This window comes from Talpa occidentalis, unplaced genomic scaffold, assembly GCF_014898055.3.
Source record: "Talpa occidentalis isolate TD23 unplaced genomic scaffold, MPIMG_talOcc4v2.1 talOcc4.14, whole genome shotgun sequence".
In the NCBI taxonomy this organism is placed as follows: Eukaryota; Metazoa; Chordata; class Mammalia; order Eulipotyphla; family Talpidae; genus Talpa; species Talpa occidentalis.
The window spans coordinates 66457694-66480429 of record NW_023601433.1 but is presented as its reverse complement, the minus strand read 5'-3'; the positions used below and the strand labels follow the sequence as shown (position 1 = coordinate 66480429).

Here is a 22736-nt window from a genome sequence, read left to right as displayed (position 1 = left end):
GCATTAGGCAGCATTTTAGATATGACATTTACTTTGTGCCATTCATTATTTATAACTATAAGAAGCGTTTTCTCATCAGGTAGGAATGATTACAAGCAATGCTTTCTGGAAAAATACTATAGCACTGAGCAGGTTTTCTATGATCCCAGCAGACGGGGTAAAGGAGGAGTCTTGGAGCCCTCAGTGGCTTTTGCAGGCTTTTAGTGGGATTTACCAGGCATACAGCAGGCAGGGGTGCTGGGGGGCCAGGAGGCTGGCAGGGCTCTCTCATGTTCTCTCTGCTTCTCTGCTCTCCTGCTTGTCTGCTTCTGCTTCTCTCGGCTTCTGCTGGCATCCCCATGACGCCACCCTTAAAAGCCCAGTCTTAGCCCAGGTGAATCCCATCTACCTATGCCCACACCCTACTCCAGGTGCCCGCCATCAGGCATGCATTCAGGACCGCAGGGTTCCATCATCTATCCTGATGGCGGGAGGGCAGAAAAGCTTGATACTTTTTACCTTACCCTACAAATACCAATCAATGTAATTATATTCTGCCTACTATTAATGTTACACATTGTCTATATAACATTGTGTGAACAAAATACTTAATACTTATTAGGTGATTAAGTTTTACGAGGTAAGTGAAACTAAATTAGCTTTACTTTCCCAAAGAAGAAGATAAAACAAGAGAAGGTTGAATGGCAAAATGGTATGTCTTCATTGGAACTAAAAGTAATCATCAATAGAAATACACAGTATTTCTAGGGAGATGGACACAGTAATTCATGGTTTGGGAAAAAGCCAACATGTTGCCAAGTTCACCATTTCTAACCCTATGTCAAGTTTCATTAATTACAACTGGGTTTCTTAAAGCAAAACTGCCTTATCCTTCTCTGCGTCAATAGTACCACTAAGTCTTTGCTCCCATTCTCTACCTTTGCAAGGTCCACCTGGCCAGGAGGCCCAGCTGGCAAGGCTATCCGATGAACTCACATGGATTTATAATACAACTCGTGTTATTGGTGACTCTTCCTTAAAAAGGAGCACAGATCGTGAGACATTACAACCCTGCTTGTGAGTATTTTATTATGTTATGCATGCATTTTATGCTTTGTACTAGACGATGCATATACCTGAGCTTTTTTAAGATGCAAAACTCAACATGTATAATTTGCACAAAGTTATAAAGCTAGCCAATGAAAGAGTCAAGATCTAAAATGAAATCTGTCTTCCCAAAGTTAATTCCCCCCATTATAGCAATTAGCTCAAAATTGAGTGGTTGTGTATATAATACACCTAAAATTTATGAACCTGGGTCTATTTTTACTTGTCTTAAATACATAACAATTTCAGTATTCTGTCAATAAGTTATAATTACTAGAGTAATAATTCTTTGAAAGATTGTAGGATTATTAATAATTGTCATTACATACTTTGTAAGTTCCTCACAGAAAAATCCTCAAAATAGACACTATAAGAATGTTAGAAAGTGAAGGTTGCTGCTAACACAATAAAAAAATTATTAATTACATCTCTAAAAGAGAACTCGATTCATTACGCCTCATTATAAAAATAAAAAACTCCCCCAACAGTATTTAAAAATCCATGGAGTTCCATCTGTAAAGTTATTCAAGACTGATATTTTGTTATTGCAAAACTGTAAAATTATACTTACTCCCTTAGTTTTTGACAGGCTAAAAGGACATTTTCCAAAATAATATCTTCAAATTTATAATGAAATCTAATGAATGTCATTTATTTATTTTTCTTTTTTTAATTTTTTTTAAACAATATTTGCTTCCCCTACCCCCTCAGATTGAGTCCCCATAGAATTTCCTTAACTGGAGTTTAAAAGTTTGGTTTGATTTTCACACTCAGATTTACATCAATTCCTTGATATCGCAAAACTAGCCCTAAAAATGTCAAAGAATAATACCTTTACCAAAATTCTGCTTTCTTTCTAGAATGCTTTCACATATCACAAATCAATTATATGATCTGAGGTAAATCATTTGATTCTTCTCGCCTTTATTTTCCCATTTATAAAGTGGTATCTAAGACTTGTCTAAAATCATAGTCTCCTTATACTTGCTTGCCTGAAATAAATGACTTTAACATTGGGGGAAAATAATTATTTAAAAAAAAAGACTCTCTGGTTCTTCAAGTCATTATTCCCTCTGCCTTCTGGCACCACCTTTTGGAATTTCTAGATTTAAGGAATATATATAGCTATACATAGATCTAAAATTGCTTTTCTATGTCAACCTACAGTTTCTCAGAGATTTCCTTAAACATGAAAACAATGGGAGTGTTTCCATAACTTAAGGAATGAGAGAATATTTAGTTCTCATAGAAAAGTCTTGACTGCTGTTGCTGTAATCAGATAATAGGAATGTCTATGCAGCTAACAAAGGGATCTAGACAGCTGGCATCATGGCTGGCTCTGCCACAGAGTTTGATGGCTCACAACCTGGCATTTCTTTCTTCCTTGAGGCTCAGATATTACCAAATCTGTATTCATTTTAAAATGGTTAATTCAAATTGTTACTGGAACTGATGGGGGTCATAGGGTCACTTGCTAACAGAGCAGGATGTATGCTGAAAATTGAAAAATTCAAACCAGACCGTAATGTTAATTCATTACAGAGATTCAGGATGTAATGCTTTAAAATGTTACTGGGTGTAATGCGTGGGTGATCTCTAATTTCATTTCTGAGAATTATTTATGTGATTAATCACATTCAGAAGTAAACGTTCACATGGCTATGTTGGCACTGGGGTGGGCTGTGCAGGCAGGTATTCCTTCTAATTACTCCTCAGTGCTATTAATTGAATAGTCATCCAGATCTGTCTCAATGGTCTGTGGCAACGTAATTAGCTAAAATATCCACAAACAAACCTGCAGGCTATCCCCACTTATCAGTGAACATGGTATTGCAGCTGAAGACCTCTCTTGCAGCTTGGAAGCAAAACAGATAGTGCTTTTGTTGGGGTAGATGAGCCCTTGAAAGGAAGTTATCATGCATAAGTGTGAAAGAAAAGGAACAAATTTTGATATTTAAGGCCCAGCTAGAAAACACCTGTGGTGCATGATGGCAATTGACAAGCAGTTGTTCCAAAATTTCTGGTGTTTTGTGCCGCTTTCATTGGTGATCAGTGAAAAGAGGATGGGCTGGTGATAGCCGACAGCATCGTGGTTCTGTCTCTTCCCAGCACAGGGCTTAGCAAAGTCACCTGTGTGCTTTGTTCCTAGTTTCTCCATCTAGAGATGGACTAGGTATTGTTTTCTAAACTTTTTTTTTTTTTTTAATTACAAAAACAAGCCTCAGTCACAGATCCTCTGCTCTCATGAAGCCTGAACAGCATCACACAGGGCTGGTTTCACTTACACACTAAGCCCCGAGGGAGACTGGAGATCCTATACCATTTCAGATCAGATTTTTGTAATCTATATAAATAAATTGGTGTTTATCAAGCTTGACCGTGCATACAAATCAGAAGATATCTTGTTAAAATTCAAACTCTGAGCCAGTGGGTCTGGGGGGCTGAGTCTATATTTCCAACAAGGTCCCAGCTGAGGCTGACACTGCTGATCCATATAACATAATTTGAATAACAAGGGTAAAGACTCTCTAACGTCTCCCCCAACAGGTGCATACTCTAAAAGTAGGTGGGGAAAAAAATACTGAACTTTTCTTCCCAGTGTTGCCAATGGATCTCCCTGAGAACCCAGGGGGTATTCCTACATCTCAATCATCTTTTCTTAGTGTTGAAGAAGTTTGACTCTCCAGGAAAAGTGAGGTTTATTCTTTCTCATACTGCTAAATACTGTCACATTTGAACTGCAGATAAACAATAAGGATCTTTTAAAAATTATACCTCATGGGACATACTCTTATTAAAAAAATCAAAACAAAACTACTAGCTTTTTAACTTGAAATTCTAATTTGCCTGCATGTCCTGTATTTTATTTGGCAACCCTATCTATAAGGAAACACAAGAATTTGGGCTCGGGCCAGTGAAACTTGAAACCTAATTAATACAAACTACTTCTGTTTGTGGCTGTGCCTCTTTGCTTCATGAATAATAGGTCATTTTTTTTCCTTAAAATGATTTGTCTATCTTCTGGTGAGTCTTAAGAATTCCAGCACTTATGCTTGCGTGTAGCAAAGCCTGGGTGTCCCTTTGAACATTTCTACTAATCTGGTTTGGTTGCTTTTTGCATATGGAAGTTGTTTTATTATCTTACTGTTGTCTCTTTTCCAAACTTCAACTACTATTTGCCATTGGCAGCTGCTTTTACTCTAGAACTATCCTGTCAGCTGATCCTGAGAATTAGTTAATGTAACCAGAGTTGGACATGCCCAAGACGAAAATGTGCCAAAAGCATTGTAGATAACAGCTATATTCTGGGACTAAAAACCATGTTATTATTCATGTGATTTTATGTAAGTGAAAGTATTCTTAAAATACAAGTTAAGTGATTTTTCCAATGACTACTAAATTACATACTCTTTACTATGAGAAGAAATACCTTTTAATCATAGTTTGGTGGTTCTCAGACTTCACTAAAAATCATACACACCTAAAATTATATAATGTTGTAATGTCACTTCCGTAAAAAATATTTAAAAATAAAAATACTGTGTTCTAGGCCCACCTTAGTCAAGTGATAAAGAATTTCATTACTAAAACTTCCCAGGGTTAGTCAGATGCACAAGGAGGGTTGAGATCCACTGTCGAAAACATTATTTCTCTTGATTCCAAATCTAGATCCCAAGTGTCCAATTCTGTATCTGAGCCTGTGGTATTCTTCTAGTCTGAAATGCAACTTACATCATCATCTTTACCTCTTCAAATACTATATTTTACATTATTTCCATTATTTCTGAATTTCTACCTATAGATTTGAGGTCACTTTTCATTCATCCATGCTGTCTCAGACATTTCCTGGTATTATTTCCCAATCTCTTTATTATTTCTCTATCAGCCACACTGTAGTTGTTTGTGTGGCTGTGTGCGTATAGCTTATGTGTACATGGTCTGCTCTTCAGCTATGTCTTTGGGGTCAACTATCACATCCTGTTTAGTGCTGAAATAGCTATAATGGCATAAAGAAGATATCTGACATGTGGAGTAGGCCCTTTTTGTAATATCTTCCTCCTCTGTTAAGCAACATTATTTTCAGTTGTTATAAAAGGAAATGAATTAAAATGTTGACCAGAAAGGAAGTGCAGACAGTGAAAAATCTTCCTATTAGCAACTTCATAGACATAACATGCTAGCAAAAAGCATTAAGGTAAAAAGATAAAATAAATATTACCATACGAAAAAGGAAAGCAGAATGAATTTTTGGAAAAAAGAAAAGAGACACTGGAAGGAATATTACTTATTGAATAAACTCTATAAAGTTCAAAGAATGATTTGTTTGTTGAAACAGAACTGAAGTGACTCAGTTTCTGTTTCTTTGTCTTCACAACCACAGTGCTGTTAATATATGTATTTGAAGGTGCTATTTGAACATGGATATACGTAGTACCATGTGGGATGGAGGCACCACTAACCCTGAAACAAGTGCAGGAGATTTCAGACTCTTACGACCTTATTCTCCAAATGAAAACGCACAACCAGTTCTGCTGTTAAGGGTCCAGTGTATTACTGGGAGTTCTCCGAGTTAACTTCCATGCAGAAGACAATGTTTACTAAATGATACATTGTGCTCAGTTAAGTTTACACAGGCATTGTTATTAACAGCCAAAAATAATTGTCAACTCTTTAGAAGTAGAATAGCAAAAGCCTGTAACAATTTAGAATTCCTGGCACTAGTGATAATAAGATGCTAAGCTTAATATAGTCAGTTCTACTGTAATTTTGCCATTCTCTACAAACAATACACTCCTTTATTACCTGCACCCAGGGCGGGTTGCTCTCAATGCTCTACCCTTGGGTCCCCATAGCTTTGCCATATTGATCGAGCTAAGTGTTATATGCAAGGAGATTAACAATAGGTACTGTGTTGACTTGCAGGTACTTTATTGTAGAGTTTATGCTCCATTAAGGACACTAGGTCCAGCTTCCTGAGTGACAAGCTATCCTGATTTTCTTTTTTTTTCTTTTAACTTTAGCACATTGTGATTCAATTTGTTGCCCCAACTAAGAATAACTGGTGACAGTGACTATTAGTGCATTCATGTGGGAATAATAGTGTTTAGCAGCCAACAAAATTACTATTTATGTACCTATGTATAAAAGAGCACTAAACTAATATATTTAGGGAAAATAAGATATTTTCTTATAAAAGTTTCAACAGGAACTCACTAATAGTACAATCTAAAAAAACAGGATATTTGATTACTCACTATAAAATCAAGTATCCACTGCAAGTATTTGATAATTCAGGCTCTAAATTTTGAGGAAAGAGACATTCACTTGTGTTCAAGCTATTAGAGAGGGTTTTATTTTTTAAAAAAGATTTATTTATTTATGCATACAAGAACTGGGGTATAAGCCAGAGGTGCAGGGTGGGGGTGAGAGGATTCACCAGAGACAGAGTGGGGAGCAGAACAGGCAGACTGACTGAAATACACTGCTGAGGGGAGCAGTGAGAGAGACAGGAGAGGTCAGCTGCGCCATGTGGGTTGGCTCCCTGGTGGGGATTGAACTTGTGCTATAGTGGCTGAAGATAGCTTGATAGTGCTAACCCCTACACCACCAGGAAAGCCCTAGAGAGGGTTTTGTACGCAGATCGAATAAAGAGACAAAGGCCATAATAAAAATCATCATTGCAAGTGTTGATGCTCCTTTAGGACTCTGAGAACTTTCCACTGGTGCCTACTCTTAATTCCTGATCCTCTCCCTTTCACTGACTTTAACAATGGTGTATTCTCTTGGTCTGGGTTTTGCTGTTGTTCATTTATCCTCTTTTATTTGTTCCCTTTCCAGGTTGATATGCGCAAAATACTGACATGTCTAAGGTTTCGTTTTGAGCATTTGAATCTCTCCTCCCCATAACATTCTTTTGTCCTCTTGGTTTCCTCTGTTGTAGCTTTCAAATTTTCTCCCCTATCTGATTTTCCTTAACTCCATTATGTTCCTTCAGTTGCTTTTTTTTTTGGAGCGGCCCAGTGGTGATTTGACTCTCAGCTTAAACCAAACATGCTTGAAATCCATTCCCTCATTTTCCCTCCTAAACTAACTTTGCCTTTTGATCGTGCTAAATCTGTTAAGAAAATCTAATCCCCAGTTCATAGATTTTGTACTTTGGAGTTATCTGTGATTCCGTCCTCTTTATCCCATATGTTCAATGAAAAGAATCAGGGCATCCTCCCATCATTACCATTAATTAGCTGTAGGAATTTTAGAAATTGCTCACTTTCTTGGATTTTGGCTACCTTATCTATAAAACAGGGATAAAATAATGACTGTTTACTGACCTCAGTGGAGAATTGTGAGAATCAACGACAATTGACTGAAAGAATTTTCAGATACAAAACTTTAAGTAAGGTAAAGTTTACTTCTAGATTTTGAGTCAGTCACATTCCACTCATTCTGTCAATATCCAAGTTCAGCTCTCAGCTGTCACTTTACAGACTGCTGATCCAGGTTTCTAGCTCTCCTCTTAGGGCTCTTTCACCTTCTAGTTTTCTCCAGGCAGCTTCCCCATCCCCATTTGCAACTTAAGCTTCATTGATTTTCACTATAGGATGAAGTCCAGATTTCATAGTTCTTCAAGTGTGTCACATCTAATTTCTATCTACATTAAAGTCATCCCTAGAACTTGTCCACAGGTATCAATATAGAATGGAATAAGTTGATTCATCTTGCCTTTTCTTTCACTTTCTTTTAAATTATATTATTATTTTTATTGGAGTAACCTTGAATTATATAACATGTTTCAGGTGTGCATTATTGAGAAATAACATGTGTACATATTACATTTTCACCACTAAAAGTGACATTTGATCCTCTCCTTCATCCCTTTCTTGATTTGATGCTTTTGTAAAATTATCTTTCTTCCATGTGAAATGTCATTTCTTTTTCCCCTTTGTTTAGGCTGTTGTCTAACCCTCTTTTAAGAATCAGCTCAACAATTATCTCACTAATAAAACTTCCCCTGAGAAATCTCCTCTTTCCTAGGAATTTTATAGTAATTGGTTGCAACATTTATTCAGTACTGATCATAACTTTGATGTTCCTTTTATTTTTATTGAATTCATATATGACTATTTGGCCCTGCGTGTTTTTGTTCTAATTCTCCATATACATAGTAAGTCATAGGAAGTATGACTACACATAGGGTGTACATGTGATTTACTGCCTTAGTTAGAACACTTGAGATAGCAGTACATAGCAGAACTATTAATGATCACATCAGACAACAGACAGACACAGGGATGACAGTTTACCCTAGTTATAGCTCTCTATGGTCTTGGGGCATATATTAGGTTGCATTCACTGAGTAGGAACTCTAGCTTTGTTTTTCCATAATGCATCTTGAAAAGTTTCCAGTCTTCTCTGATATTAACTTTAGTCCATAACGTCATGTTGATACAGCATTTGGCAGTATTTCTTGACTTTTTAAGCCACATTGCTACAAGAGGTTGTTTTTAAATAGAGTTAGATAGGCAGCTTACTCCAAGGAAAAATAATTTGCAGTAGGTGTGAAAACAGGCCAGTTCATTGTTGCAAAGTGACTTGGTTCAAAAAAATGAAAGACAAGATAAAGCTGGTCTGGTCATAAATGCTCTAATAAAAGTCTAATGTGAGTGAGTGCTACTCTGTGCCACAATAGGGCTGGCTGTGTTTGGCAAGAGGTTGTTCTCATAAAGAAACTTGTTTCTGGGGCATCAATGTGTTTCTAAGTGAGGTCAAAGAAAAGCTGGCAAGTTAAGCTCTAATTAGCAGTGACCTTAGGAATGGTAAATATAAGCTATTTTCTGCCCTAAAGGGATTGTGTACTTTAATCCACATTTAATCACAAGATTAGGAAGCAACCCAATAGAATGATTTATGCCATCTATTTATTTGCTGATTAAGAGTAATGCTAATCAATCAAATGAGGATAAAAATAGATCTATAATTCACAGATATTTCATGACAAGTTAAATTAGTATATGTTTAAATGAAATAAAAGTTTGAGAAAAAAATGTATGACAGCAAAGTTTACATATTTAAGGTGCTACTACCTTTTTTTTTTAATTTGACAGCTTAATATTTTGATTTTGTAATTCTGGATACATACTATCTTGTGTCAAGTCAATTCAGAGATTGAACTACAAAATAATTATGACCTCGACATAGCATTAGTTTAGCAGGAAAATAAAAGTTAGAAATATGTCCTACAGAAGAGCAATTGTGAAGTTCTACAGATGTATTTATCATTATATTTTCATACAATATTATAAGGACTAATACCAATGTTTAATCATTTCTTACTTAGGGTTTCCAGCAATATTCATTACTGTCATTCGCAAAGATTCATGTAATTTCCACAAGAGCTTAGTTGAAAGCCCAAAACATTCATCCTATGATGAAGTACTGATAATCACTATCATGATATTATGTGAACCAGGTTATAGTCATGGAAATAGCTCTAACATTTTAAAAATGAAAAAAAAAAAAAAAAAGCAATACAAAGCAAGCTGTCCAAGGTATACCAATCAGAACTTATAAAAAGATTGCTATTGTTCCACAATCAATGGCATTGAACTCAGCAGATATTATGATTTGTGAATTATTTAGTTCATTTGTTCTTTTTCCCTTTCTTTCATTTGAATAACTCATCAACAACATTTGCCTAGGAAAAGAGAGCAAGGAGGAAAGAAATAAATGAATCCCTCTAATACATACAAGAAAGTAGGGAGAGGAGATAAATGAATACTGGAATGTATAGAAAGAACTGTTCCTTGAAAGAACTGATCAAGATCATTCCACCTATTAACCAGTTAGCAGGGAAAGAAATCTAAATCTCATCATCTCTGGTTACTTGTCCCACTGAAATGCCATAGTTTATTCATTTTAAAAAGAAATATACAGTAAATTTTCAATTATTGTAAATATAATATGCTAAGTCATTGGCAAGAAAAAAAATATACCCCAATATTATTGCTTGGTCTTTAAAAAAGTGTGTTTTATTTTGAAAAAGTCTGTGCGACACTCTTTAAGTGTGTAAAACATAGGTATTAACAGTCTGTAGCATAGCACGGAGTGCTCAATAATGTCTTATTATTATATAGCTCAACCATGGTAAGAATGTCTATTCTGAGCAGTGGAAAGAGTCCCATCAAATCCCACTTATTTTAGTACAAAGTTGGAGTCATTTGCAGTATTATTAAGTAAACCATTAGAGAAAAATGCTCATAATTGAGTGAAATTAAATTCACTATCAGTTATAAACTTTTTACTAACGCATATTTTAAAATAAAATTTTGAACAGCTTTCCTTTCTTTACTGTGCTTTAATAGATTTCTCAGGAAGAACTCATAGGAACAATATTGCCAGAATTTCTGCAATGGTGAGTAGTTTACTGTGCTTGTTATACTGGAGGGTTGGTTTTGCTGTTTATATAATCTTAGCTTACATTTTCTTTCTTTTAATATAGTCAACTCATTTTCCACTGGCATAAAAAACTGCTGTCATAATTTGATTATCTTTTCATATTGCTTTATAAGTGTTCTATTTTTTAAACACATAATGGATTTTTTTCCCAGTAACTTTAGTAGAATAAGTTTTAGTGTTGTTTGTTTTCAGTCATTCCTGTCAGGTACATAATGTGTTCTCTGACTATTTGGGGAAGATTTAGAAGCTTTAAAGATATAGTTGTGAAAAGAAGTCAAAGACTTGTACAACAAAAACTTCAAAAAAATTGTTAAAAGAAATAGAAGACACAAAAGAATGGATAGTCACTTGATGTTCATGGATTAGAAGAATTAATGTTGCTAAAGTGGCCATCTTACTTAAAGTAATATAGCCATTTAATGCAATACATATCAGAACTTCTATGATATTCTCTAAAGAAAAGGAACAAAATTATCCAAGTTTATATGAGATCACTAACATCCCTAAACAGTCAAATTAATCCTGAGGAAAAAAGGAAGAGTTATTACTGTGCTACAAGGTTGTAAATAATCAATACAGTATGATACTGGAATAAAAATAGATGCATAGGTCTGTGGAATAAAATGGAGAGCCCAGAAAGAAACCCATATGGAGAGCTGATTTATGACAAAGGAGTCAAAAGCATGCAATGGAGAAAGGTAAGTCTGTAACACCATTCACCAAATGGTGTTGGGAAAACTGGATAGTCATATGTAAACTAAATAAGACTAGAGCATTATCTAATACCACACACAAAAATTAATTCAAAATGGGTTAGAGAATCTTACACAGGTGCCTTACATTCACTTGCTACTGGAGTTGACCCATGCCTTTCCTACTTTCTGCCACTGTTCTCACATCAGCCTACTGTATTTTCTTTGTTCTTTGTTCATCAGTGGTGATTATATGAGAGACATTAGGTATTACAGATTTGAATAAAATAAAAATGGCAAAAATACGAAATTAAATTTCAGAAAAAAATTGAATGTGAATAATTTAAAGTGCCCTAAATCTGCTTGGAAAAGTGTAGGAGAAGGAAAAAGAGGCAGAAGTGATTTTGAGTAGCATGAACTTACATACTATACCAGAATCTCTCAGGATGGTCTAAACCTTAGGAGAAAAGAGGGGTAAGTTGGAGATAGGAAAAACAAAGGGTTTATTTGTAAGTGTGAAATGCCAAGTGTGCATTGTTTCTTCTGTCTATTTAAAGATTGCATACATATTGAACTGTCTACTTTTCCTTAGACAGTTGGGAGAAAACAAAGAATAACACTTTGTCTCTGTGCCTCTGTTACTTTCTTGTGTTCCAAGTAACCACTTCTTGGCACAGATTTGTTTAAGACATTTTACATCCATTGTTACTTTCCTTATAAATTCCTTTGTTTTTATGTGGAATTTTAGATTAAAGGTAACCTGTGTGTGGCTTGGTGACAGGACCATGACATCTAAAACATTCCTCAATACTACCAACTTCCTTAAAAGATGAAAACAATGGTTTTTGTCTCCCCCCCACCTCAATTCTTAACCTCATAAATAATTATATACTTTGGATAGAACTACAGTTTCCCTTGTGTTATCTGTGTTTTACGTTTGCACTTTGGGTCTCTAAAACAGTAAGATGTCTTCAATAACGGTAAGCATTCCTCTCTGTTTACTTCGCTATTTTTGTATTTTCTGAAACATATTAAATGTTGGAAAGGGTAGGAAAATCAGAATATGCTAGATTTACAGGAAAAGAATGACTCAACCACTTATGTAATGCTTAACTACCCTCTATGTAGTTCTTGATAAGGAACTTGCATGCTTAGATACCTCTGCTGGTAAGGAGCTCATCTGCATCTGAGCCTGAGTATCACCTCTGATTATTAGAAAGCATAATGAGCCCATGTCCATATCGTCATAGCTTTTCCCCAACTACCTTCAGATTCATTCTTCATATCTATCCAGAACAAGTCAGAAATCTTACATACACAGGAGAGCCAATTAAAACTGGTTGGGAGCTATTGTTATATGTCTATAGTTTTCTCTATATAATGTCTCTTTCCTTTATCCATTCCCAGTATGAGTTTCAAGTCTTTACTATTCTTTTTTTTTTGTTTGTTTTTTTAAAGATTTATTTATTTGTGCATACAAGAACTGGGCTACAGGCCAGAAGTGCGTGTGTGTAGGGGTGGGGGTGGGTGGGTGAGAGGATCCACCAGAAACAGAGAGCAGAACATGGGCCTACCTTGGTGGCGCAGCGGTTGAGCGCTGGGCTGCGAAGCTGCCCGCGGCTTCTGCAGCGAGGGTTCCATCCCTGGCCCCTGGGTGAGGGTCCCACATGGCGGCAGACTGCTCCTGCTGCGCTCGCTGCTCCCCTCAGCAGTGTGTTTCATTGGTCTGCCTGTTCTGTTCCCTGCTCTGTCTCTGGTGAATTCTCTCACCCTCTCGTGCTTCTGACTGTACCCAGTGCTTGTATAAATAAATAAATAAATAAATCTTTAAAAAAAAAAGAACAGGCAGATCTACTGAAATACACTGCTGAGGGGAGCAATGGGAAAGTCAGGAGAGGTCTGCTGTGCCATGTGGGTAGCTCCCTGGCTGGGAATTGAACTCATGCTTCAGCATCTGCAGATAGCTTCATAGGTTGCATCTTAACCCCTTGTGCCACCAGAGAGGCCCTTTACTATTCTTAATCATTCTCCTTAAACACATTTTAGGTTGATTATTCTCCTATAAGTATGGGTGCAAATTGAACCCTACCACTTTATTCTTCATGAGCCAATGACACATTTTAAACTGATAGCCACCTACTAATAAATTTTAAAAATTGAGATTTTTTACTCAATATCATTTCTCCTTCAAAATCTATGCAAGGATAGCCCTTGGCATAGTCAAGTTTACAAAAAATTTATTTGAATAGATGAATAACTTTCTAGTTAAAATATGCACATTATAATATGAAATTAGAGAATTTAGAAATAGAACTAATATTCTGATTCTATATTGCTTTACTGTATAATACAAGAAAAGTTGTTTTAATTTTGAATTGAAAGTTATTTTGTTTATATTAAGGAAAATTTTATATAGTCATCAGTGAAATAGAGCAAAATAATCTTTTGCAAATTAGAAGTACCTTTGTATAACAATTCTAGTAGAATTATCAATATAAAAAGCATGATTAATTTCATAAATATTATATATTTCTAGATTTTGATTTTTTTAGCTACCTAAGGCCATATTTCAAATTTTAATTTTCTTATGATCACAAGTTATTCTAGTGCTACTTATAAGGTAAAGCATAATCAATTTACTTATTTTAGTTGTTTTGTATTTCAGCCAGAAAACAATTTACTATGTGTAATTGGTGGAAAAATAATCTTATAATAAAATAAATTCATATTATTGTGTAGCAATAATTACTGATAAATTTTCTATTATCTGCCGCCCAATAAAGAAATACGTATTTATAAACCAAACATTGTACAAGAATGAACAATGATGTAAAACATATATAAATCATTAAAAGAAATTATTCAAAAAAATTATTCAACAGTTGGTACTGTAAACTGAGTACTCTTTTTTTTTAAGATTTATTTATACAAGCACTGGGTACAGTCAGAAGCACAGGAGGGTGAGAGAATTCACCAGAGCCAGAGTGGGGAACAGAACAGGCAGACTGACGAAATACACTGCTGAGGGGAGCAGTGGGCGGCAGGAGAGGTCTGCACGCCATGTGGGACCCTTGTTGGTGGCTGGGGATCTAACCAGCACTGCAGAGGCTGCGGGCAGCTTCGCAGCCCAGCACTCAACCGCTGCGCCACTGCAGAGGCCCTGAGTACTCATCTTCTCAAGAGGTAACAGAAGGAAAATACTGGCTATCCAAGACATATATCATGTACTAAAAATGACATTCAGGTGTACAGATGTATAGTGAATTGTAGACCTTGTAGTTTTTACTTATTTATTTTACCCATTAAGAGGTTTCCTGTTAAGATTCACTCTAACTATCCATCCATCTAGCTGTATGTATGTACTATTCCAAACTGCAAGTTAGGAAAAGATAATTAAGAAGAAATTGGAGCAGATAACTCAGTGAAATATATAAATTTTATCCAATATTTTTAATAATTATTTTAGTTCTAGGAATTTAAATTAAAATACATTAGCCAGAAGAATAAATTAAAGCTAACATCTATAAAACACAATCTCATTTGGTGATTACATATGTAAGGGAATCACCAGAAACTTAACTGACATCTCAAAAATATTCAATTATGTATGTGAATAAAAATCTAAAGCATTAGGACAGAAAGTAAGGAAAGAAAACCACCACATTCAGTATCTTTTTAAAAGCAAACCAGTTTTATCTATATTTTCCTATAATTCAGGAAAGCTGCCATCTAATAAAAATTTCCATTTTGCCTAATCTTTCCTTCATCCTAACAGTTCATCAAAAGTGAATACCATCACTTGCCTCCTCTGAGAAGTAAAAATAAAAAATATTTTGTTTCAATGAATCATTTTACCCTGTGAGTCTTTTTTACAACTGAAATAAAATGAACACTTTTAGGGAAAAACTCAATTATAAAAAAAAAAAAAGCAACTTCAGGACAAAATAAGATTCGTGGGCCTACGAAACGACTTCCCCATTTACTGTATAGGTTAGTCATCAGATCATGCCTTCCTGACTCCCAAGTGCTATTCATCTAGCAGCTGCAAAGCAGGATGCCAAACTTTTAGTAAACACTTTTCTCTCCCCAGCAGCAGCCTTTGAATCGCTGCCTGGCTCCATTCCCCTGGCTTCTTTCCTGGGAGCATTTGTGATTGCCAGGAAAAGTTGAGGGCCACAGCTGCCTGTCTCTCTTTAATCATATTCTCCATGGGTCCTTGTTATCCACAAATATTTCTTGGGATGGGGAATCCCTTGAGTGGCAAATTGCTCAAAAGACTGTTGTTACACCCTCAGTGTCCCAGCACTACCCACAAGGCCAGGATGAAGGGGCCTGAGTTCAAGTCTCCGTTCTGGAATTGTCACATAAAATGGTTTCACCATCCTGGGTTTCTCATCTACATTGGACTTGACTCCAACAAAGGCGTAGAAGGGGAATATCCTACGTAAGTTCTAGAAACAGGGTTCAGTTGGTTTGAATTTATCTGGAATTTATCATATCTAGAACTGTGCAACTGGGGTACCAGTGATGCCCACAATTACAAAAGAGCAAAGAATTATCTTCTGGAATGCTTACTTTGGTGAACAATTAGGCAGAATCTGTTTTATATCGAGCAAATATGTCTTGATTATAGAGTATAATGCAAAACTTTTGCAGAATAAAGTATCTGAAGTCCCCAGTTATCTACCACAAATGACATTTCCTTAGGGTTTTATATTTTTATCCTAAAAATGTGTATGAGTTTTGCATTATATTCTATAATCTGACAATTCTCTTCTCTTTTGTAATTCTGGGCATCCCTGGCAACCCAGTTGCACAGCTCTAGAAATGATAAAGTCCAGATAAATTCAAACCAATTGAGCCCTCTGTTTCTGGAACCTAAGTCAGATGCGTCCCATTCTCCTGACATGGAACACTTGTCTCTGATGATGTAAATGAAAACATGGGCATAAAGGGCCAATTAAACATAAGTATGGGGTGGGGTTATAATTTACTTTACCATCTAGGATTCCTGACCCTCCTCTACTTCTCTCTTGATTTAGATATTTCATTTAGTCACATCCACTTAGTGCTCCATACAAGGATGTATCTCCAGATTTTAGCTCCCATATCATCTCATTGCCTTTCTACAAAGAAGACATTTAAAATCTAAAGTCCACATAAACAGTTTGTATGTGGAAGAATGCTTATAGAAACAAACTGCATAATAGCTGCTGTATATTTTCTGCAAGAACAAAGCATAGTAAAAGGCCACTGTCATTATTATTATCATCACAAAAATTAGATAACAATAGCTACAGAAGTTGGTATACATCTTTGGACAATTATTTTGGCCTTAAATATTAAGTGCCTTTAAACTGTTTCTTTCCTCTCATTTGGGAATTTGTGCTAAGTACATAGGTCTCTCCTGAGACACACATCTTCAATATTTTTACATTCAATGAATACAGAAATTCCTTTACACACAGAAAGGCAGCACAGCCTAGTGACTAAGAGTAGGTCTCTGCAGAGCCTGGGCTCAAACCCTCAGCACAAATTGAATAAAAGCATGATGTTGACAGGTTACTTAAATTCTGTTTCTCAGAATCTTCATCTACAACATGGAGATCAGTTTAGTATTTCAAAAATCTTTGGAGAGTAAATAAGGTAATAAGTGTAAATCATTTCTACTTGTGAATTTAATAAATGTTCATCACTACCAGTAATATGTTCATAATAGGCTAATGCATGAGCACAAAAGGAAAAGAGCCCCAATGCTCCACAACACAAGATTGATTTTAGGAAATCTCCTATGTCGACTAGAGGGCAAAGTTATTAAATTTCCTCACAGTGTACCCACAGTCTAGTACAGGAGTAACTGTGACAAGTGTTTACTGCAATTTGGACTTCAATATGAAATGGGTAAGATGCACATTAGGTTATGTTTTTCATGTCACTGAAACTGTTAAGTATTTTATGGGTGTGTGCACAGCTTAATGGGTAGTATGTGATGCACTTTACATTGGATGCAGCCAGTCTGTAGTAGGTGGAAATGTTAATAAATTAAGGACATTGAGATGAGGACATTATCCCCCATAATTTAGGAGGGCCCAGTATAACACGGGGCCCTTACAAGACAGAAGCATGGGCATCAGAATTAACAATAGAAGATGTGATGACAGAAATGGAGGTTGGAATGATAGAAGGAAGAAGCCAAGAGTCTCCCCTGAAGTGTTAGAAGGAATCAGCCCTGCTGAGACCTTGATGTAGCCCAGTGAAACTAATTTTGGACTTCTGATCTCCAGATTTCTAGATAGTGAACTGTGTGCTGTTCTGAGTTACGAGGTTTGTGGTAATTTGTTACAACAGCAATAAGAAAACAAGTCTTAAATCTGGTGAAAATAAGGTTCTATTTTGACTTCGAGGTGCATGTTGGGCCCTCATTGCTCTCAGAATAAACACTTGGCAACATTCAAAGCAATCAATATAAAGCTATAGAATAAATGTTGAATGGCATATACAGCCATTAAAATGTTGTTTCTATAGAGTTCATAATAAAATAGAAGATGTTATTTGAAGCAAAAGAATATCAATCTGCAGTTCAGTGAAATTATAATTATGTTCAATGGGAAATATCAAATTATACATACAAGAATTCCAGAAGAAAATAAATCAAAATATTAATAGGGATTGTTTCTGTATATAAATAAAACTAAATGACTTTAGTTTTTCTTCCTTTTACAGTTCTGCATTGTCCACATTTTCTATAATGAACAGTATCACTTTCATAATCGAAAAAAGCATATCAATTTCATTTAAAAGGTACACAGCAGTATAATATAACATATAAAAAACAATTTAAATGATATTGATATACTCACTCTCTTTCTGCACCAATAACTCTAATTAGTAATTTAAAACCTTCACATTCAAAGGTCTGGCATTTCACTAACTGTGCAGTCATCACGGGTCTGTGTTTTGATTTTGCAAACATGGGTTGCCTTTAAAAATAGTAAAGTTATGATTATTCCCTTCAAAAATCATCCACCGACCAGCCACTGTGAACTGCATGACAACAGCAGGGAGTCAGAAGGGAGTGATTTCAGCAGAAACTGGCAATTGATTTAATGGAAAGGAAAAAGGAAAGCGAAAAGCCGGAGAACTTGCAGAATACGTTTGTCGCAAAGACGAGAGTTTTTCCTGGCACTATGGCTCTTTGACCTTGGAGAAATCATCTCACCAGTGTGAGCCTCAGTCTCTTCCTCTGAGTTATGATACTATAGAACTAAATGACCTCTAAGATAGCTACGCTTTCTATAAATACATGCATGTGTTTATATACACACAACCACCTGCTCCCCCGTCCCCCGCCCCGACACACATAGGAACAAATAGTCTGATTATAAAACGATGAGTCAGAATCAAAATGCCAATGACAGAAAAAAATGCCTAGGCTATACCACAGTCTTACTCTGTATTCAGGAATTACAGTGACCTTATGTGAACTAGGTCCTTTACACCATGCAATTTGCCACTAATACCACCATCATGAGATATTTCACAGAATCTTCTTTTTCACGATGTCAGAAACTACACCACATAGTGGATTAAAAGGCTCAAACATATAAGGGTTGCAGCAGCAGGCAGATGTCTAGTTAGCCATTGAAGCTTTACAGCTTGTCACTTGTCAGTATTTTGAGGAATGCTATCCTGACCTCGGGAAAGTTTTCTACATTCATGAAAATCAAGCATATGACACCATTTAATAACAGTGCTCCATATAAAGGCAATGCTTGATAACCTCTGAATTATTATATTAAACATGGAATATGTTGTATGTGAAATTTCAATTGAAGTTTCAAATATTTTAGGATATGTATTTTTTTTTCCTCAGAAAGTATTAATAGAATATCTCTTATTTGAAAGAAACTTTATTTTTTCCCAAAACCTAAGGAATATATAAGTCTGTAGGGTAGAATAAGTCATATACATATTTATCTCCAGTGCAAGAAAGGAGTTATATACCTAAAAGTTATGGACATATTTGTATGGATAGAATTGCAGTGGGAAAAGAGAGATTATATCCAGGCATCTAGACAGAGAGATGGTACAGTGAAGCTTATGGGGTCCATGGCTTCAAAGGCACTTTGGGCCCTCAAGTCAAGAAGTGAGATAGAAAGGGAGGTCTTTCTTGATGGAGAAAACAGAATGAGCAATGTCTTGGTGGCAAGGAGAACTTAGAGCATGTATGAACAAGAGCAAAGAGTGAAATTCGAAGGTACTGCCAACTCTAGGTTGAGGAGCCATAGGACAAAGATTGACAATAGGGCCTCCCTGGTGGCACGGAGTCTATGTTCTTTTTTTTTTTTTAAGATTTACTTATTTATGCATACAAGAACTGAGGTACAGGCCAGAGGTGTGGAGGGTGAGAGGATTCACCAGAGACAGGGTGGGGAGCAGAACAGGTGGTTCTACTGAAATACACTGCTGAGGGGAGCAGTGGGCAAGACAGGAGAGGTCTGCTGTGCTATGTGGGTTAGCTCCCTGGCTGGGGATCAAACTCATGCTGCAGTGGCTGGGGATAGCTTGATAGTGCTGTGACTTTAACTTCTGAGCCACCAGGGAGGCCCCTAAGTCTATGTTCTTTACATGAAGACACTACACTTATTAAACACTGTGCTTTGTGTGTGTGTGTATGTGTGCGTGACTATACATTTACATATAAATGTATAAATATACACATATTATACAAAATGTTGATGGCACTTACCATTATCTTATTGTTATATCTATTAGTTTGTAGCAATAGCTATACTTTTTTCCTGGTTTGTGAGTGTTTTGACAGCACACCACCATATAGCATAATGTACCCAGTCAATACTCAGTAATTGTTGATTAATTGATTTAAACTAAGTCCTTCAATCTCCAGCATATGCTACATAGTCTTCTAGGAACAGCAGGACAGCTGGTTAATACACTTGGTATAATAGGACAAAATAGGATAGTTTCTATTTTTCATTAGATCTGCTATAGGCAAGATAGCTTATTTCTTTCAAAGCTCTTAAGATAAGGTAACTGAACTCATCATATGAGGGTAATCCGTCAGTACGTGTGTGTGCATGCATGCCAGCTCACAACCACAAAGTAGAGAAATCATGTGCTAAATATTAAATACAGGTGGTGTGAGCAAACGGGTAGAGTTCATGACCCAGCTTTGTTTTTATGTATTGTACTTGACACTCACCTCAATAAAGAAGATGCTGGCTGCAGACGTCGGATGGTGATACATATAGACTGTCACAAGAATGGCTGCTGCTATAATTAGGACCAGGATGAGAATTCCAACAATGAGGCCTGCATGAAGGCTCCCTCTTTTCTTCTCAGCTGCACTGTCATCTGTAGAAGCTGGAAAAATAGCACAGCTGTCAGGATATTCATGAGGGCCATCTTAAGTTTGCTTAATTAGAGAGAATTTTTATTTATTTTATTTTTTATTTTTTTTAATACAAGCACTGGGTACAGTCAGAAGCGCAGGAGGGTGAGAGAATTCACCAGAGCCAGAACAGGGAACAGATCAGGCAGACTGACAAAGTACACTGCTGAGGGGAGCAGCAGGCATGGCAGGAGAGGTCTGTGCGCCATGTGGGACACTTGCCGGCAGCCGGGGATCCAACCAGCGCTGCAAAGGCTGCGGGCAGCTTCTCAGCCTAGCGCTCAACTGCTGCGCCACCAGGGGAGGCCCTGAATTTTTATATTTTTTTAATAAAGTACCATTAGATTTCTTTTTTACTTCCTGTTCAAGCTTTATTTTCCATGGCACCAGTCTTAGATATTATTGCTCCTTATTTGGGCAGTGAAAAATCCATACTATTAATGATTAAAATTAATTTATAATTGTCTCCTAATTTATAATTCAATAGATAGAATATCCTTTATCTTAAAAGTATCTTAGAAAATCTAAAACTCTAACTATATAATAAATTTAAGATTGATTTTTTTTCTCATTAAACTACTGGAACTATTACCAGTGGAAAAATTGATTACTTTTTGAAAGCTCACTTCTCATTTTCTTTTGGAAATTTCACAGGCATTTTCAGAAGGCCTGTTTGTGAGTTCACAGAATAATTTTCAAAAGCTGTTTTAAACTGAAATGTTCATTGAAAGTGTAACAGATGGATGCTAAATGACCCTCAAAAAGTTTTATCACTATCTACAGGGAATGGACCATATATGAGAATATTCCAGAATGCCACAGACCAGTATCATTTTCTCTTTTACTAAGATGCTTTCCACTTTAATACTGATTTTTAGAGACTTAGGAAACAGAGGAATTAAATTTCTAAAGCAATAACTCTCCAACCCAAAGTCAATCAACCAAAAAAACTAATCTCTAATGTATTTTCTTGTTCTGAAATTCTGCAGCCTTTGATGACTACTCAGGCATTTAAGGAGATCTTTCTAAATGATATGCAGCAGGTAACTTTATCTTAGTGTATAATATGGCTGCTATTTTTGAATAACTAGAAAATTCTTTAAGACTTAATGAAGTTCTAGAACAGTAATTTCTAGTCCTTTATTACCAATTAACATCTTGGTTATTTTTACCATTTGCCTCAGTGGGTTTTGGTCTTTTTAACCTAATTTAATAAACACTGATTTATTTCTTTAATTTTAATTATTTTTGTTTAAAAAACAAACATGGCTGCTTATAATTGTGCTCAATAGGAAATAACAGAAAACGACAAGAAGTAAATAAACAAGAAATAACATTCAAAATCCTAAAGTTTTTCCTTTATAATAGAAATTTATTAGTGAAAGAACTTTACTACTGCAAATAGCAAGTCATTATATAAAAATTCATTTATAGAGAGGATTCTGGGAAGATGGCAGAGTAGGAAATATCAGGAATTTGTCTCTCTATGTAGACAATAACTGTACTGGCACAATCTATCTGACACAGATATCCTGGAACTCTGAATTCTAATGAAGCATGCTGATGAAAGGTTTGGATTATAAATTCTGGTTAATTTCAGTCAATTTCAGCTCTTAGTACAGTGAGCTGCCCAACTTCCACTCTCTGTCATGAGGCAGGAAGCTAGAAATTAGATGACAGATCAAGAACAACCAAACCACAAAATATCAAAATTTACAGATTGCAGGGAAATCAGTGCAAAGGAGAAATTTATAACTATAAAACACTGAAGACAAGAAAATTCTTAAATGCACAACCTAACTTTGCAACTCAAGGAACTAGAAAAAGATCAAACTCTACCCAAAGCTAACAGAAGGAAGAAATAATAATTAGTCTTACTAAAGTATAAAAAAACGGATATAAAAACAATTAAAAAATTAAAGAAATTTAAAGTTGGTTCTTTGAAAAAGAAAAACAAAATTGACAAATCTTTACCTAGGACAAAAGGAAACAGAGAAGACTTCAATTATAAAAGAAACAGAAATTACTATCTACAGAAATAAAAAGGCTTATGAAAGAGTACTATGAATAATTGTATGTCAACAACCTGGATG

The 22736-nt window shown here is 35.8% G+C and overlaps 1 protein-coding gene across 2 annotated transcripts in view; it reads right to left on the bottom strand.

Annotated features, from left to right (window-relative positions):
* Nucleotides 1-22736, bottom strand: part of PLXDC2 (plexin domain containing 2) — a 397075-nt gene that overhangs the window by 10721 nt on the left and 363618 nt on the right. For both annotated transcript variants that reach the window (XM_054695116.1, XM_054695115.1), the window contains one exon: nt 20455-20615. In XM_054695116.1, the coding sequence (XP_054551091.1) occupies nt 20455-20615 (161 nt within the window). The remainder of the gene's footprint in view (nt 1-20454; nt 20616-22736) is intronic.